General features: G+C 38.8%; 1 protein-coding gene across 1 annotated transcript in view; it reads right to left on the bottom strand.

The window, feature by feature from the left end:
• Nucleotides 1–3,763: 3,763 nt before the first annotated feature.
• LOC119820860 (zinc finger protein 54-like) overlaps nt 3,764–19,757 on the bottom strand; it is a 35,782-nt gene continuing 19,788 nt past the window's right edge. Inside the window, exons 2-5 of the mRNA XM_038339530.1 lie at nt 15,379–15,491; nt 11,723–11,814; nt 7,594–7,723; nt 3,764–5,957 (exon numbers count right to left, since the gene is read on the bottom strand). Coding sequence (XP_038195458.1) covers nt 4,480–5,957; nt 7,594–7,723; nt 11,723–11,814; nt 15,379–15,491 — 1,813 coding nt within the window. The 3' untranslated portion in view covers nt 3,764–4,479. The remainder of the gene's footprint in view (nt 5,958–7,593; nt 7,724–11,722; nt 11,815–15,378; nt 15,492–19,757) is intronic.

Genomic DNA, 19,757 nt, shown 5'->3' with positions numbered 1-19,757 from the left:
TATGCATGCATGCTTCTACTTCTGTTTAAAACATTTTTATGTATTGATATATATTGTATTGACATATGTATATTTACCATATTGCAGTGTACATATCTACCTCTGATTAAGATACTTATATATTGTTTATGTATTGATATATATTTACCATATTGCATTGTATATTTGTACATTGTTTATATTTGGAGGTCATATTGTCCTCATTTATTGCACAGTTGTTTATTGTCTTAGTCTTTAAGTTAGATAGGTATTGAGAATTATATAGATCAGTGGTCATCTATGTTTGTCATTTATAATTAGACTAATCAGGTTGGTTAGATACATAGAGATTATACTCAGTATAGATAGATAATCTTCAACCTCTTCAAAGAGCTGTAGAAAATGGCCTTTAATTAAACTCAGAGTTCCATGGTAGTGAGACACAATGGCTCCTGGCAACACCGATCTATTCCCGAAAGAATGTTGAGCACCTAAGACATTCCATGTGGAGCCTTTCTTCTTGGCAGAACTGGCCTTTGGGCAAAGAAATGCCCATACCTCAACCACTGACAGATACAGAGTATCCATAAATGGATAAAACAGGACTGTCATATCCTGCCAAGACAGGGTAAGATAGTTTTGAAAAGTTTCTTGCCTTTGAAAATGGTAAGTCAGTTACATTAGGCCTTAGCCAAAGTTGGTTGCTTCAATGCTGCAAACGTGACTTTGGGTAATTACCCAGGTAGCTAGTTGTCTCTGTGATTTGTTGCATGTTTTGGAAGTTGTTTAATTGCACTTCCTAATTACTCAGGTAACATTATTTCCCTTCTCAGATCTTCGATGGGGTTGAAGACTATATAAATATGGTTACTTTCCTCTCATGACTTGGCCAAGTTATTTATTATACAAGACTTAAGCTAGTTAGAATAGGGTATTTGTACTTATTGTATATAATTTTGTAGTATGTTTAGAACTCTCTTACTTAAACAAAAGGGGGAGGTGTTGCAGGAGCTCCTTCCGCTCCTTCAGCCAATAGCTGCTGAGATACCAGCCCATTGAGGCATGGTCTCTCCTTCAAAAAAGCAGCCACTTCCTTCCGCTCGCTCTCTGGCTTCTGGCTCCACTTCTGGCGACTAGGCTCCCTTCCTGATTGCTCAGAGGGCTGTTGTCTGGGACGGTGATCTGTAAGTTTTTCCCCTTTAAATAAATAACCATTCTATTAATCATAATTACAAATTGGTGTGGGATTGTTTATGATTTATGCCTTCAATGAAGGAAGAAAGGAGGAAGAGTGGGAGGGTTAATCAAAAGAATGTATAAAGAAGCCTCATGAAATCCCACTGTCTTATAGGTTAATAGTAAATATGATTTTAAAACTTTGAATAGAAGTGTCTCACCTAGGTAAATAATGCTGCTTCCAGAAACTAGGGCTAGTAAATGAAATTCTTTGTACAGGTACTAGTTATCTGTCTAGCAATTATTATCAGATAGGCCCAAGAGGTATCCCAAACAACAAGTCATTGCCAGTGCTCTTGCTTGGCCACCCATAAGTACATGACGTTGCTGAAGACAACACTTTGGTTTCAAGATCAAGAGAGAGCAATCTTTAATTTACCAGTAATTTGTCCGAACTGGCTATCTTTCATAGGATTGTAATGTAACATAATATCCTGCTGGCCCGGTGCCACAGCGATAGCAAGCAAACTATACTAGCCATGAAATCTGCTGGGCTATACCTGGTCTACTGCCAAAGTTTTCACTCAGCCCCTAATCCATCCTTTGTGATACAGAAACCTTTTGTTGCCCTATGTGTATCTTGTCTTAAGAGTTTCTATGGATACAATGCATATGCAAAACTTGATTTAAAGGAAACCTGGAAAACTGTGGCACCTCATGAACTAGGTATTTGCACCTGGCACTGTGTTTTCAGAAACTTCTTTTGGTTTGTTTTTGAGATAGGAAATCTTATCTAAAATGTAAATATAGGGAACAATAAAGGTGCCAAGAGACGAAGGGAAAGTGCTTCAGTTCACCAAGACTAAGCCCCTTGCAGCCTCAGAGGTTCATTCTCATGTGTTTCTGAGTCTTCATTTCATGAACCCGAGTGAACCCACATACCCACACCGAGATACTTGTGACAGTGTAAGGCCATGCGAGGGCTGCTAGCAAAGAGAACATGTTAACAGTCTACTTAAACATGGACCCTGCATCATATAATACTAACCTACTGAGAAAATATGCATACTGGTGCAACACTGTCAGAACTCCTTACTGGAATAACCAACCTGTTTCTTGATTGGATTTGAGTCCTGCTGCATAAAGAGGAACTCATGCCATGATTACAAACCAAGGCTTTGAAGTTATAATTCCAAGGACAGAAACTACTGATGTTTCATTACTGATGATGTTGTTAATCTGTCATCTAAATATTCATGTTTAAAAGTATCACTTTGACTACTCTCAACCTTAGTGAAAGAATTCTCCTGCAGTAGGTAGTAGGTAATGCATAGACTCTGGGGCAATTGCCATTTCCTCATGGCTGAGAGGGTCCTATGAGTCTCCTTTACCTCCTTTACTAGCAGTTAATGAAAGCACTATCATTTTACTGATTTGTGTGAAGCAAATTCTTCAGTAGTTCAAAATGAATTTCTGCAGGCCCTTAGGGATTTCTTTTTTGTTGTTTTGCTTTTTGAGATGGTGTTTCTCTGTGTAGCCCTGGCTGTCTTAGAATTTGCATTGTGGACCAAGCTGAACTCAGAGATCCATCTGCTTCTGCTCCACAGTGCCGAGATTAAAGGGATATACCATCAGGGCCTGAGCCCTTGGGGATTTCTAAACTGTTTATGATAAGCCTGTGATATCACAATCACAGCCTATCTTTATAGTTTCTCACTTTCTTGTTAGTTGTAAGGATTCAGTCTAGTATAAACATTATCAAAAGTGAACAAAAGATGAGACTTAGAGCATTGTTTTTCAGGTTGAATTTCCTTTTATGTTGGCAGTGTCAGCACTAGATAAAGGATTTATCAAATTCAATTTATTAGCTGGGTATAATTTCCAATGAGCAGAAGATTTGGGGATTATATATGGTATACCTTTCTATGTTTTCCCAGAATTAGGAATTTTATGGTGTACTATACAGTTAGAGATCTTTATCACATTTTAAAAGTTATTAGATTTTTTCCTTACTATGATTTAATTTAATTAGTTCAAGACAGGGTCTATGTACTTCTGGCAGCCCTGGATCTCACTATGTAGACCAGGATAGCCTCAGACTCATAGAGATCTTCTTGTTTCTGCCTCCTAAAAGTTAGGATTAAAGGAGTGCACCACATAGTGTCTTTATTATGAGATCTTGAATACAGAACTTTTTGTTTGTTTGTTTTTTGAGAAAAGATTTCACTATTTAACAGCCTTGGCTGTCCTGGAACTAGTTGTGTTCACTAGGATGGACTCAAACTCAAAGGTATTCACCTGCCTCTGCCTCCTGAATGCCAGGATTAAGTTTTGTGCCAATACCACCCAGCTAAGAGAAATAATTTTATTACTGCATTTCACAGGGGCTGAAGTCAAGGTTTAGTGGCGCTGGTTGCCCTTCCAGAGGGCTGGGGTTCAACTCCTACCACAACTGTCTGTAACTCCAGTCTTGGGTTGGGTTACAAAATGCCCTTTGCTGGCATTCCCAGGCACCTGGCAAGCATGTAGAAACACTTGCAAAGCAACTCTTTACACATTCGGCAAAGCACCTATACACATGAAAAAAACCTTCACAGTTACTATTGCAGATTTTTTAAAAATATAAACTCTGTAATTTCTTCGAATATTTAAAACTTCATTACAGGTTTTTATAAGTTTTTTATCTTTATGTTTCTATTACTGTAGTTTGTTTTTCTGGTCAAACTTTCTTTACACCAACAGCCCCCAGATAATGACAAAAATTCTTATTATTAATTATAAGAGCTTGGCCTTTCGCTTAGGCTTGTTCCCAACTAGTTCTTATCCTTTAAAGTAACATGATCCTATTAACCTGTGTTTTGCCAAGTGGCTCTTTACCTCTCCTCAATTTTTTTTTTAAAAAGATGTTATTTATTATATATAGTATTCTGCCCGCATGTACACCTGCAGGCCAGAAGAGGGAACCAGATCTCATAGATGGTGGTGAGCCACCATGTGGTTGCTGGGACTTGAACTCAGGACCTCTGGAAGAGCAGTCAGTGTCCTCAGTTTTTTATGTTAGATTCCTCCCATGTCTTTTTGGCATCTGCTGCCACACCAGATTCATCCCAAGTTCCTCACTCTCCTGAGAAGTTTTGCCTATTCTCTCACACCTAGCCACTGGCCAGTCATCTCTTTATCAAACCAAAAAGAAGGTGCTTTGGCAAAGACACATCTGCACAGTATACAAAAAATTATCCTATAGCATATTATGTACACTGTTGGGATTTATAAACAGAGAATAAAAAAAATACTGTGTCACATTATGAGAATGGTATTTTTCTCTCAAGTATGAACTCCCTGATGTCTTCTAAGACTTGAAAGGTGGATATAGGACAAGTCACAGTCTTTACATTTGTAGGGTTTCTCTCCAGTATGAATTTTCTGATGCGCTCTGAGGTAGGAAGCCCTGATAAAAGATTTGTTGCATTCCTTACAACTGTAAGGTCTCTCTCCAGAATGAACTCTCTGATGTCTTCTAAGATTTGAAATTTGCTTAAAGGACATGTCACAGTCTTGGCATTTGTAAGGTCTCTCTCCAGAATGAATTTTCTGATGTATTTTAAGAGTAGAAATCCGGAGAAAGGATATATCACAGTCTTTGCATTTGTAGGGTTTCTCTCCAGTATGAATTTTCTGATGTGCTCTGAGGTAGGAAGCCCTGATAAAAGATTTGTCACATTCCTTACAACTGTAAGGTCTTTCTCCAGAATGAATTTTCTGATGTTTTCTGAGGACAGAACATGTAGTAAAAGATTTGTCACACTCCTTACAACTATAAGGTCTCTCTCCGGTGTGGAGTCTCTGATGTATTCTAAGGTATGAATGGTGGATAAAGGATTTGCCACATTCTCCACATTTGTAGGGTTTCTCTTCAGTATGAATTTTCTGATGTGCTTTGAGATGGGAACACCTCATAAAGGATTTGTCACATTCTGTACAACTGTAAGGTCTCTCTCCAGTATGAATTTTCTGATGTTTTCTGAGGTCCGAGCATGTAGTAAAAGATTTGTCACATTCTTTACAACTATAAGGTCTCTCTCCAGTATGGACTCTCTGATGTGTTCTAAGATTTGAATGGTGGATAAAGGATTTGCCACATTCTCCACATTTGTAGGGTTTCTCTTCGGTATGAATTGTTTGATGTGCTGCAAAATATGAGAACCTAGTAAAAGACTTGTCACATTCCTTACAACTATAAGGTCTCTCTCCATTGTGGACTCTCTGATGTTTTCTAAGAGTTGTATGGTGGTTAAAGGACATATCACATTCTCCACATTTGAAAAGTTGCTCTCCAGTATGTATTCTCTGATGTCCACTGAGGCTTGAGGCAGTACTGAAGCATTTTCCACATTTCCCACACTGGTGTAGTTTCTCTCCAATGTAGATAGTTTGTCGTAAATGACTATATATTGAGTCATAGTAGTCATCACATTCTCCCTGCCTGTGCTCTTTCTCTGCATTGTAGACTCTCTGATCTTGAGTAATGTTGGGACACAAATTTAAAGATTTCTCACAGTCTTTAGATTTACAAGGTTCTTCTCCAGTGTGCATGCTTTCATGGCTATCTGGGTTTGATAAAGCAAAAGAGGCATCTCTGTGATTATTGCATCTGTAGTTATTAGAGTTCTTTGTAGATTCACTTGTTCTATAAAGTACACATGTGGAGAGGTCATGAAGCATTTTGCCAAGGTCATTACACTGACAAGAATCCTTTTCAGTCTTCTCATGTTGATGGACAAGATCACACATGCAATAGTTCTCTGAAAATGAGTACAGTTCAGATTAGTAGGGCTTGATCAAAGACTAATAATTTAATAAACGACTGTCTCTCTAAGTTCTCTGTTCAGATAAGTCAAACAGAAACTACTTAGATATTTTTCTTTCACAGTAATTGAATGTATTCTCACAAAAACAACCTGACAGCCGTCAAGGGTCTGCAATTAATAATAGATTTCTCATCCGTATCGAAAATGTCTAACCTCATAAGATGGATCATGTAATTGAGGAATCAGTAATTGACTTTGGGATAGAATGATTTACTGATTATGTTTAGAAAACACATCTCTATATTTAAATAATTTTTTCTCCAAAATTGATGAAGGAGTATAACCCAATCACAGTATTTATACTTACGAAGTGACTGACAATGCAGTCTGGTCAGAAGACTAAATTCTTACTTAAAAGTATCACAGGGTTTATTTCTTTCTCTAGAAAAACACATTAGATTCTTCAAAAGTAATAGATGCAAAGACAGGATTCTAGCAGACATCAGAGGCTGTAGATTATTTAATGCAGGGCTGTCATGAGCAGTTATTGCTTATTTCTACCCTCCACTGTCTGAGGACACTTAGACACTGCTATCTATCTCCACGTACTGCTGTGTTTCTTAACTTTCCTAATAGGGTTATTCCAAGTCTACTTGGTACATCGACTCCTGATATTATTTCCCAGAAGGGTGTCTGTCCTCCACTGGAAAAAAAATGAAAGATGTAAAATGAAAACACACAGTAAGGAAGGCAATTATAGAATAATCCTATTTCATGGACTCATATTAGACTTAGAAATTATAAGATTATTTCAGTCTGATGTCAGCTTGGTCAAATAAAATTGTATTTTGTACTATTATTAAGCTACCATAATTCAGACACAGTAAGACACAACTCCTTCTAATAGTTACAACAGGCAGAATGCATCCTGGGACTAGGATATAACACTAAGTTAAATGATCAGGAACGATTTCAAGTGAAATTGAATATCACAAAAACATTCTCAGCTCTTTCTCTTTCACTGGAAGCCATTACTGTTGTCCTGTTCATTCACTAGCCCACCCTGGTTGTGGCTACTCTCTCCTCTCCACATCCCAGGGCAATTTCATTTGCTCTGGACAGGTAACCAGACCTTGCATACAGTAGTCCACCTACTGCAAGGTAGCCCATGACCCATGCTAGAATTTTTAGAAAGAATATAGAAGTCTAATATAGTACTGTGCTCAGTACATGAAAAGTACACAAAGTAAAAGAATCTAGAAATGATTTCCCATTGCTATTTCCTCCAGAATCTTCTGCATATTTAGAGAGAATTTTCAGACCACCTATTTTTTTTTCTCTCTCACAGAACCATGTCATCTACAATGATGGATTTGGAACTTTAAGATGTATATGGAAATATTATATGCTACTGAGTTTCTGAATGCATTTTGGAACCAAAATGAAAGGTAAACAACATCTCTAACATGGTAAATGGAAAAGAAAAGTCAAATTCCATGAAAAAGTTATTTCCTACTACCAAACTTAGCCTAGTCTCTTGTTGTGTCCAAGACAGCATAAGAGTTTACAATCTATGAAGTCAGTACATACAAAGGATGAGCTAAGAATTCTACAAGCAAAATGTTCTCACCCACAAAGACGAGGTTGCTATAATTCTCCAACATCACATCAAGGTACAAAGCCCTCTGAGCAAAGTCCAGGCATTCCCACTCCTCCTGGGAGATGTCTATAGTCACATCTCTGAATGTCAACAGACTTTCCTGAAATAATAAGGAGACTTGAGGAAATTAGAAACGTAGATGGGTGAAGACAATTTGTCAAAGCGATGATTTCTGATAGAGTCACACTCTGTAATGAATGTTCTAAGTTCCTGAAACCAGGATGACACAGTAGTCTCACATGTAATATACACTAAAAATGAACATTTAAGGTCTAGACACAGTTATATCTTGTGTGAATGCTGTGTTTATGACCTATAAGGTCACAGCATAGAAGTCTCAGAAAGAAAATGATGATGAGGAATGTGCTTTAAATGCTATACCTGTTGTAGATCATGGTAAAATAATGACACTGAATCAATTTTGTGAATTCTTTGGCCTTACATGATTGTATTCTAACATGTTAAATTTGTATGTGTAAAGTCTAGGTCTAATGCCAATACATTAAAGAGAAAAGGGGTAGCTGTATTGTGGTGGCACACAGAGGCCAGTGGATTTCTGTTGAGCTGAAAGTCAGCGTGGTCTATAGACTGAGTTCCAGGATAGCCAGGGTTACACAAGAAACCCAGTTTCAAAATAAAAAAACCCAAATACACACACACACACACACACACATAATAGGAACCAAATATTATAGAGCACTAAAATCCAAGATACGTCTCTTTTAATTCCACACATTACTAAGATGTTGTGACAGCTATTCCTGTGATTCAATATCTACTTTTTATAACCAGGACTCAAGGAAATGTGACAGACCCCACCAATGAAGCCTACATGCCACAGGAGCCCTCACATACTAATATATATAAATAAATGTAGTCTATCTTCTATAGCAATTGGGCTTCAACATAATTTTTGTTCACGTATTAGAGTGAAAATATTTTTAAAATTAAACATCATAAGTCCATGTGGGATATTTACCCTCAAATAATTGGGGAAGAGTTTTGAGAAAAGTGCTACAGTGGTACGGGAGAACTGTCTGTATTCTGTCAATCATGTTTTAAATAAACACTGATTGGCCAGGCAGGCAGTAAAGTTTGGAAAACCAGACAGAAAATAGAAATGATACAATGAGAACAGGAGAACTCTGGGAAGGAGGAAATTGATTTTCTCACTTCTGCCCAGATCACCGAAGTAGCAGGATGTGATCTGCACCACTGAAGAAAGCCACATGGGTAACATAGATCAGAAAAATGGGTTAATCAAGATGTGAGAGTTAGCCAGTGAGGGCTAGAGCTAATGGGCCAATCAGCTTTACAACTTATAGAGATCTATGTGTTATTTCTTTGGGGCTTGCCGGCTGTGGGGTACCGAGCAGGACAGAAACCCAAACAAGCAGGCCTGGCCCCTTCATGTTACACTACAGGAGATGTAGAATTACTGAATTATAGTGTATAGTTGTAGTCAAAAGAAGAGAATGGTATAGTAATAAAATTAGAAAAGAAAGGACCAGAAAGAATACCATAAAGGTATGCCCACTTAATATTTAACAAAGGAGGCAAAAGTATAGATTTGAATAATATGGCCTTTTCACCAGATGGTGTAGGTAAAACTGGATCCAGAAGGTGCAGTGGGATGGTCCTTTTGTACCCTGTGAGTGTATGTTGTACTCAATGGTTGATAATAATGCTGTTTTGGACTATGACAAGCCAGGATAAAGAAACATCAAACTGAGGACTTGGAGGAATAGTGCAGAGTGGAGAGATGCCAGTAAGCTGCTGGAGCAGCAAGATGTACAAGACTACAAGTAAAGCCATGAGTCACATGACAATACATAGATTAATAGAAATGGATTAATTTAGAAGTAGGTGCTAATTAGCAGTGAGTCTGAGCAATAGGTCAAACAGTTTGCAATTAATATTCAGCTTCTGTTAAATTATTTTGGGACTGGGTGGCTGGGAAACGAAAGCACAGCCTCTGTTTCTAAGCAGGAGAATGAAATTAGTTTCTTATCTTTCATTTGTATAAAAATCCATAGAAAATGGATCAAAGGCCATATTTAAATGCTGTGGGACAATGGTCTTTTATCCTGTCACTTGTATTATTTTAATAAAATGCTGATTGGCCAGAAGCCAGGCAGGAAGTATAGGCGGGACAATGATAAAAGGAGAATTCTGGGAAGAGAAAAGAGTCAGTCTGCAGTCCACCCAGAGGAAGCCAGATGCAGAGGAAGCAAAATGAGAATGCCTTGCTGATAAAAGATGCCAAGACAGGTGGCTAACATAGACAAGAATTATGGGCTAATTTAAGATGTAAGAAAGAGTAATAAGAAGCCTGAGCTAATAGGCTAACTAGCTTATTATTAATGTAGATTTCTGTGTGTTTCTTTGGGACTGCAAAGCTGTGGGACCGGGCTAAACAAAAACCTCGAGCAACATTTAAAATGAGAAACACAGATACTTAGAAAACATAGGGATTATCCATGAGGACATTGGATAGGCAAGGACATATTGATTAGAAAGAACAGCAACAGCAAAGGAACCTAAGTATCAACAGCTGGGACACCATGGAAAAAAAAATCAGCAGAAACAATCAGCAGAGCACACAGACACCTGCAGAGTGGGAGAGAATCTATACCTGCGACACTGGGGATGGCATCTCGCATATAGAATTTACAAACAATTATAGAAATTAAATAACATGGAAATAAAACTGCCAAACAACAAATGGGAAAATGAACTGAAAAGATACTTTGAAAGACAAATAAACAAATAGTTAATAAATATTGCAAAAATTGTTCAGGATCCCAAAAATGTCTCCATGAAAACACAAACTAAAAGTACTTTGAAATCTTGTCTCATTGCAGAGAAAAGAACCCTCATAAAACTTTGGTGTATGTGGTAAAATGTAAATTAATACAGCCATTGTGGGAATCAGTTTTCAGATGACTGAAAAAATTGAAGATAAAACAAATGTATGATCCAGCAATGTCACTCCTAGGAACATAACTAGAGTACTCCACATTGCAATCTAGAGATATTTATACCCAATGTTTATTTCTGATGTTTTCGCCATAGGAAAGAAATTGAATCAACCTAATTGTATATCAACAGATGGATACTGAGAGTAGTATACATATAAAATGAAATACAATTGAGTTGAAGAAAAACATGTAATGAAAATTTGCAAAAAAAATGGATGGATTCAAAATGTTATATTAAGTGAGGTTATACAGTGTCAGAAGGAAGAAATCACATTTTCCCTCATACACAAAATCTAGCCAATAATATGTATATATGAGAAACACACAGTAGAACTTGGAAAAAGAGAACAAGAAACATTAAATATCAGGGTTGACTTAGGACGGAATGTAGGTAATAAACACAAGTTATGAAAAAGGATATAAAGCTAATTTCTTTTCTAGCTCTAATTCTGTCACAGTTTTTCTTTCCTTTTCATAGTGCACAAGTGCACAAAAATATATTCTATTATGAAAATATAAAGTTCCCTGTGAGGCTACAGAGCTTCTGATCCCAATGACTACTCTAACTGATAAAAATACATTGTTGGAGGGGGGCCACTTGGTTCCTGGCTGCTTAGCCCTGAAATAATCACAGAAAAACTATATCATTGAAATCACTGCTTGGCCCGTTAGCTCTAGCTTCTTATTGGCTAACTTTTACATCTTAATTTAACCCATTTCTATTAATCTGTGTATCACCACGAGGTCGTGGCCTACCAGCAAAATTTCAGCACGGTCTGTCTCCTGCAGCAGCTCCATGGCTTCTCTGACTCCACCCTTCTTTTTCCCAACATTTCATTTAATTTCCCCTGCCTAGCTGTTTCCCTATAGCTCTGCTATAGGCCCAAACCTTTATTAACCAATGGTTTTCACAGCATACAAAGGGGAATCCCACATCATACACTGAATTGCATACTCTTTGGGTCTGGTTAATTTCTGTGTGTAATTTTTTGTCTGCTTATTTGTTTGCAACATTTTTCATATTAAAGCTAAAAAGATAACCAGAAGTAGAATTTAAAGGCTTCCAATGTCTCAAACTGTAACATTTCTACAAAAGAAAGGGGGACATGACCACTGACCTGGGGCCTCCTTACTGGAGAATCAGCCATTTCTTTTTGCTTCTCTTCTTTGAGTTTCTCTTTCAGGAACAATGAATATACGGCTTGTTGGCCTTTCATATAAGGAGGCAAAAAGAAAAAAGTAAAAATTAACATTGAGAGTGGTTAAAGAAAAACGTCAAACCACTTGAAAAGACCCAGTAAACACAATATGACCAGGTGTATAGTCAATAATCCCAAATTCAGGAGAGTAGGGGACAACATTTGAAGCTTGGGGAGAAAAATCACTGTCAACCATATTGTTTCATCTAGAAAAACTCTACCTTAAAATTGATGAAAATGAGGTGGGCAGTGGTGGTGTCCCAGCACTCAGGAGGCAGAGGCAGGCAGATCTCTGTGAGTTCGAGGCCAGCCTGGTCTACAAGTGCTAGTTCTAGGACAATCTGCAAAACTACAGAGAAACCCTGTTTTGAAAAACAAACAAACAAACAAAAATAATAGAGATGTAAGTGCAGTTCAAGATATTTACAAAGCAAAAGAATCCATTTCAACAAAGCAGAAGAGCACAAATATATCAAAGGCAAAATATATACAGAGAGAGGAGAATCAGAAGAGCATGGGAAAATATAAATTTGATGTGAAAATTAGATAACTACAGGAGAAATGGGAAGTAACCGTCCATGTTCAAGACAGAAACCACCAATTCTCAGAAAGAAGTTGAGGACTACGATCAATAACCCAATCAGGAACAACATCAAAAACAAAATAAAGGGAATAAAAATTCTTGAACTAACTACAACATTGGAAGACATTTCACACAGATGGAATAAAGCACAATATTTTGAAATTTGCAGTATTTCTGAAAGTGGTTTATATTGTCAGTTCAAATCTCATGACATCTGAACGTCCCACAATAATCTTCACAGATATAATAAGGAGAAATGGCGAAATTATGTTGACACAAATTCCCTGGGTACAGAGCAGCCCCAAGAAAATGTTGTAATGCACATGCTATCCCAGTGTGATTCCAAATCAGACCAATGCAATAGTGCAGCAGATCCAAACCTGCCCAATATCAATGACCAGGGGAATGTCAGCAAAATTACACAAATATGTGTTGTAGACTGGACAGTCTCTTCAAACAGTGGAACTGGGAAAATATCTAGACTTTATATAAAAATATGAACCTGGGTTCAATATTCTAACACACAGTGAATCACAGACCTTCATGTATGATCTAAAACAGTAAATCCTACAGAGTAACACAAACGGGTAACACTTGAAACAAGAGCAGAACCAGACAAATAGTACCATGTTAAAAAAAACCCAGAGAAATGGTAATAATGAAAATTTGAAGAGACAGATGACACAACAGATAAATATATTGACTATTTATACAATTGATAAAAATAGAAAAAAGCAAATGATAGTATAATCAATAAATCAGTAAATGGATTGAACAAATTTTGCTCAACAGCAGTTGTAAGGATCAATATGCACATAATAAAAAGCTCTACCGTGTAGATCATGAGACGATATGAATTTAATGTAGAGATTCCAATTCTGCCTAGTCAGTGTTCACACTCAGGTTCCTAAACAGCAACTAATGCATTCTTTCCAGTGATTTCTTCAAATGTAATACATAGTATTCCATAAGCAAGAGATGTAAACAGGCAACATGATTCAAGAAAAGAAAACTGAAAGCTGATAATAAAATATATATTTAGCATGAAAAAAATCATTGCAATCTAAAGATAGAAAACACGGAAAAAGAATGAATCTGTGAAACTGCCTATGGAGTACAATAAAGGGGACCGATAATCATATTTATAACAGTGATAGAAAATCAAAACAAAAGTCTCATAATAGAAAATTAAGAGTAACAGCAAAGGATAAAATGGTTTATTAGAAGATTCTTTGGTCAACACAGGTGAGTGTCACAAAACCCAGATTGCAGTCATCAACAGCAGACAGAAAACAGAAGAATACATAAAACACATGCAAATTGGCACACTGCACCATGTTCTTCTCAAAGACAAGAAAACAGCCTAGAAGGACGTCTGTCTTCTCTAAGTCTCCAAGCCATTCATATAATAATCCTACTGCATATTTTAAAGAAAGTAATCCTGAAAGTGTCAAGGAGCAGTAAAGAGCCGGAAAATGAGAGGCTCAAGGTTTGAGGTGATTTCACAGTATACTACATTTACAGCAATGGAAACCATTTGGAATTAAAACAATCACACACAACAGGAGATATCCATGGGAAGACTATAGACAGAGTGTAACAGTCTGTAAATACACTTCCTCACTTCTTATAAAACTATGATGGTATTATTTTTAGAAACAGAGACATTAACACTAAAATGTAGAGAATGTAATAGAATACCAAAAGATTCTGAAAATAATAAGTAAATCTACAGGCACTAATTTTGATTATTTTATAATACATGAAAATCATAGAAATGAAAACCAGTTAATATTGTTATGAAGATATGACTAATGATGTCAATGAAAAGGACAGCATCACTCACATGCACACTCAAATAAAATTTTACTTGACTCCATTTTCAATTCTTCTGTAGAACCAGTTCTCGTACCTACAATAGGACAATCCTGAGATCCTTCTCAGTGGACGTCTCCAGAATCATTTCTAGTGACACAGAATGTGGCACACTGATTTCATGTCCCACTCACACATTCACTTGAGTCCCTTGCAGTAATTACAATAGATTTAAAAATCAGTGGGAAGGAGGAACACCACACAATGGTACTCACATAGGAGGTTTAATGTAAGAGGCGAGACAAGGGGCAGAGAAGGGGGCTAAAACTGGTCCCTGGGGATAGGAGTGGAGGAAGAGAAATAACGAGAGATGGTGAGAGACAGAGAGAGGAACAGAAAACAGAGAGAGAGAGAGAGAGAGAGGGAGGGAGAGAGAGAAAGAAAGAAAGAGAGGGAGGGAGGAAGGGAGAGAGAGAAAGAGAGGGAGAGAGAGAGAGGGAGAGAGAGAGAGAGAGAGAGAGGAGAGAGGAGAGAGAGGTAGAAGATGAGCAAAGCCCACCTTTTAAAAGGGAACATAGTGCATGTGCATAGGAGGTGCTCTTAGTGGCTGCAGCTGAGGACCTATCTTGTCAGGACATCAAGTATAGGCCAGTACATCTGAATACTAACAGCCACCACTTCACCAATTCTTCCAAATACCTTGATCCTGAGCTACTGTCTCATCCCTCTTCACCTTCCTGGCCTCTTTGTTCTGCCCCAACAAGTGAGCAAGTCTGGGTGATCAATTAACCCTGCACATGAGAAAGAGATTCCTCAGGAAGCACCTGGATTTCTAACACAGTACTGTGCTCAGTAGATGAAGAGAGGAATCTAGAAGTGTCTCCCCAGTTGTCAGGCAGGGTCAGAATACTGAAAACATTTAGGAATCATTTTCAGTTAGTGTGACTTGATTCCCACTTCCAGTCACAGGACAGTCAAATCTCAGCTGCAGAAATGGAACTGAAAGATTGGGATGAGAATATCACACACTAGTGACATCCTGAGTTTATCAGAGACCCAAGATGATGAATGTCTCAAACCTCTCAAAAGCTCAAGCGCTTTCAGAGTAAGAGAAAGACACTCTGAGGGAGAGCACTCTAAGGAGGAGCAAGGGAGACTGCATGCAAACAATTCTTACCCACAGAAATCAGACTGCTACAATTCTGCAACATCAAGTCTCTGCACAAAGCCCCCTGAGCAGGTTCAGGCACTGCCTTGCCTCCTGGGAGAAGTTCACAGTCACACCACTGGCTGTCAACAGACCACAAAATAAAAAACAACAGTTTGAACAGTTGTTTCAGCGGACACCTTTAATCTTAGCACTAGGGAAACGGAGGAGGGTGGAACTCTGTGCTTGGTCTACTTGGTGAGTTTGGGCCAGACAGAGCAACACATTGAATTCAGGACTCAAACACAGCAAACACAGGAATCAAAAAATAACAGCTTTATCATGTGTTCATGGACAGAGTGCTTTCCTTTGACTAAGACAAAAGATTCCTCTAGACATTTTTTCTGATATAGGTGAGTTATTGTAATTATTCAAAAGATGCTTTCTTTATTATTCTATACTATAATACATTTTCATTGCTTTTTTCCTCCCCCCTCAAGACAGGGCTTCTCTGTGTAGACAGATCCAGCTACCTTTAAACTTGCTCAGTAGACCAGGGTGGGAAGGAACTCCCAGCTCCATCTACCTCTGTCTCCCAAATGCTGGAATTGAAAGAGTGCGCTACCACTACCATGTGGCTTATGACGCGTTTTCTTAATGTGAAAATACTGTGATCTAATATCATAAAAAAGTATATTGTGTTTTTTAGGCTCTAAGTTGTACATTAAGAGCTCAGCACAAAAATACACATTTCCTTCCTTCCCTCCTTCCTTTTTTTTTTTTTTTTTTTTTTTTGTAGACCAGACTGGCCTTGAACTCACTCAAAGAGATCCACAGGCCTCTGCCTCCTGAGTGCTGGAATTAAAGGCGTGAGCCACCACCACCTGGCCACATTTTTCTTTTCTATATTTTTTAAGGCACTGTATCAGCATAAAGCTCTGGCTGACATCTAACTCATTAGATAAACCAGGCTGGCCTCCAACTCAATGTGATCCACTTGCCTCTGCCTCCCCAGTGGTGGGATTAAATGTGTGTGACACTCAGTCTGTCAAAGACACTTTTTAAAATGATCTATTCACATCACAAAGTGTCAGATGAAAATTTAGTGGCAGATAAAAGATTTACTTTTAAATGTTAATGTTTACAACCATACCCATGGAACTCGTAAAAAATATAATTTCTGATTTAAGTACATTTGCAAGCGTTCATTTCATGACTAATACATAAGATTTTTCTAGGAGTTCATATCCCTAGTTCTGTGTGCCATTCTCTTGAATAGCAAAGAGGTTTAACAAGAAATTTGGCGTGAATGAATGTAAATTTGAAAAGCTTTTTCCTTTCCAACACAGTAAAGAGAATCGTCTTTGCAAACAACATTACATAAATTCAAATACTGTCGTAGTTTTTTATGAGACGATTTTGACAATTAGAAGATAACTGAAAAAAAAAGCGGGACTGTTAGAGTTTAAGTGATCTAAAGTTTACAGAGGAGGGTAAGATATTCACAGCAGAACTTCAGAGCCTTATGAATAGCAGGGAAACTACTCGCACCCCTGGTCCCTTCCCTCCTGCGTCCCAGCCCCGCAGCTCCTCTGACCTGGGAGGTTCCAGGGCCGCCGGGCTGCGGTTCCCCCACTGCGCTGCTGATTGCTGACTTTTCCAGGCCGCCCCGCGGCGACTGCGGCTCCGGGGAGTTTTCGCGTCCCCGCGACTCCCGCCGACTCCTTCACACCCTGGTCTGCACCACGGGATAGCCAACGCGCAGGTTCCCGAGCAACCACAGGTACTGGCACCAAGCACTCCCGGCTTTTCCTCTTCAGTCTACTTCCGGTTTTTGTACGTCACTCCTCTAAACTCCTCCCACTTCTCCATCCCCTCCGCCTCCCCCTTCCAGCACTGCTCCAGGCATAGAAACTACTACACCCTCCCAACTGCTGTTTCTGGTTGAGTGTTCCCCGCCCCACTGAATTGTCTCTCCTCTGTGTCTCAGGCCGCCTTTCACACAGCTCCAGCTGTCAGGCAGCCCAGGACCTGCTCTGCACAGCCTCCCCTCATGTTTGCTGCCAGCCTAGACCAGACCTGGATCTAGGAGGACGATGTATCCAGCTATCTGACTCCCACAGTGAGATCAGAACCCTTCTGTTAAAAGACAGTAAGTCTAACCTCCACTTGATTACCAGCCTCCCAGGCTACATACTTACACCAAATCATCATCATCATCATCATCATCATTCATGGCCCGGCAATGATCGTTCCGTTTATGACTGTTCTCCAGTTCTTCCTATCCTGCGCAGTCCTAGATGCTTGCGTTATTGTCATACCCAAGGTTCCACACTCTTCCTTTACGATGTCTATTCAGCGTTTTTAGGGCCTTCCTCTTCACCTTATCCCGAGCACTCCTCCAAGCAGTACCATCTTCGGGTGTCTGCCATCGATCATTCTCATAACATGGCTGAAGTATCTCAAGCCATTGCTGTACCCTGTAGTTTACTTCCTTCTGTAGATGGGAGATGTTTCTTAATGTCATCCTTGTGCATCCTGTCTCTTCATATGATGCCTAGAATCCTCCAGAGACATGCCTTCTCAAACACATTTAGCCACTGCTCTGAGTAGAGTGTTTCCTTGTCCAGGTTTTGGAGTTGTAAAGAAGGCAGCTCAAACAAGTGTCTCATATACTTGTAATTTTGCTGTTGTCGTAATGTTTCTCGCAGATCAAACTTTTACTAGTGCCTGGAATGCAGCCCTCACTATCCCTATCTGCCTCCTGACATCTAAAATAGTTCCTCCTTTGAACTAAGATGTCCTTCCAGGCAGACAAAGTTGACTGTTTGCTTGAGGTTCTGATTCTTTATTACAATATTAAAATCCCTTTCCATGTGCTGTATCTCAGTCTTCTCTGTGTTTACATTCATACCGAGTTTTCACTGACTTCCACCACTCTATTTATCTTGGCCTGCTGCTCATTTGGACTTTCAGCAAGTAGTGTGGTATCGTCAGCGAAATGCAAATTATTGATTTGCACACCACCTGCCTGCATGCCTATCTCCTCATCCTCCAGGGCTGTTGCTATTATTAATTCAAGGAATATATTAAAGAATAGTGATGAGAGGATGCATCCCTGCAACTTTACTATGATTTTCTTAAACTAATCACTTAGTTATTCACAGGCTTTGACTGTTGCAAAGGTATCATTGTAGGCATTTTCAAGTATTCTTATGATTTTCTCTGGGTACCTGTAGAACCTCATTATTTCCCAAAGTCCATTCCTCCAAATGATATCAAATGCCTTCCTGAAGTCGATGTAACACACATATAAGTCTTTTCTAAGTTACTCTTATTTTTCTCCCAGTTGTCTCAAAGGGAAAATCTGATCAATTTTGCTTCTTCCTGTTGGATCTGAATCTGCACTGGGCCTCTGTTGGGATTTCCTCTGTTCTGCCCTTGATCCTTTCTTTGCAAGATAATGGAGGAGAGGATCTCGCTGCTATGGCACAACAAACCAATGCTCCTGTAATTGGAGCAGTCCAGCTTGTCCTTCTTCTTGTATATGGGAATTATGACCTAGTGTTGAGGTATTGTCTCCATCTTTGCTTTACTTCCCCTGGTTCTGTTAACAAATGACCTTGCCCATCTTTAATCGCCCGAATCTTAGGAGCATATTTGACAGTTATCAGTCTGATAGTTTCATAGAGAAAATGTGTTATAATATGGAGTCCAGTTTTATCCTCCTCCGCTCTTCTTTGGATCTCCCTGAACAGATAGTTGTGGTGTTTTGCTACCTGCAGATTTCCTTTTCATTTGCTCTTTAGGGTCTTTCTTTCTTCTGCCAGGTTGATCATCTCTGCAGTTAGCCATTCTACTGGTATTGCCCTTTTTTCATAACCAAGCATCATCTCCTTTGAAGTCTCCTGTTTAACTCCTTGATTTCCTCCCATTTGCTTTCTGTATTTGTAGAGGGTTGTTTAATAGTTTCCCTCATCTTTTTTTCAGTGATTCTCTTATACTCTCTTCAAATAGCTGGGTTCATCAGTTGTTTATGATTGATATTCTGGTTTATCTTGCTTGGTGTGCCTCTCCTAAGTTTCAGTTTAATGTTGGCCATAACAAGTTGGTGATCTGACCTTAAGTCAACACTAGGAAATGATCCTCCATGGAAAGACTGGAAATGACCAGCTAGGTCCTCTGGAAACCTGGGGAATTTATAGTTAAGTGTAAAGTGGTCTAGCTGGGTGGATAAAGGCTACCACATGAAGAGGAAGAGACCTGGCCAGTCATCCACATCAACTCAAACCATGAAACCCAATATGGACACCAAATGATAACAGGCTAAATTTAGATGCCAGCTTTCCATCTCCTACAGAAATGTGACAAGCCAAAACCAAATATTGCAACTGGTCTGTGGGGAGAGA

The sequence above is a fragment of the Arvicola amphibius genome, chromosome 8 (assembly GCF_903992535.2).
Source record: "Arvicola amphibius chromosome 8, mArvAmp1.2, whole genome shotgun sequence".
Taxonomy (NCBI): domain Eukaryota; kingdom Metazoa; phylum Chordata; class Mammalia; order Rodentia; family Cricetidae; genus Arvicola; species Arvicola amphibius.
This window is presented reverse-complemented; position numbering and strand designations above follow the sequence as displayed.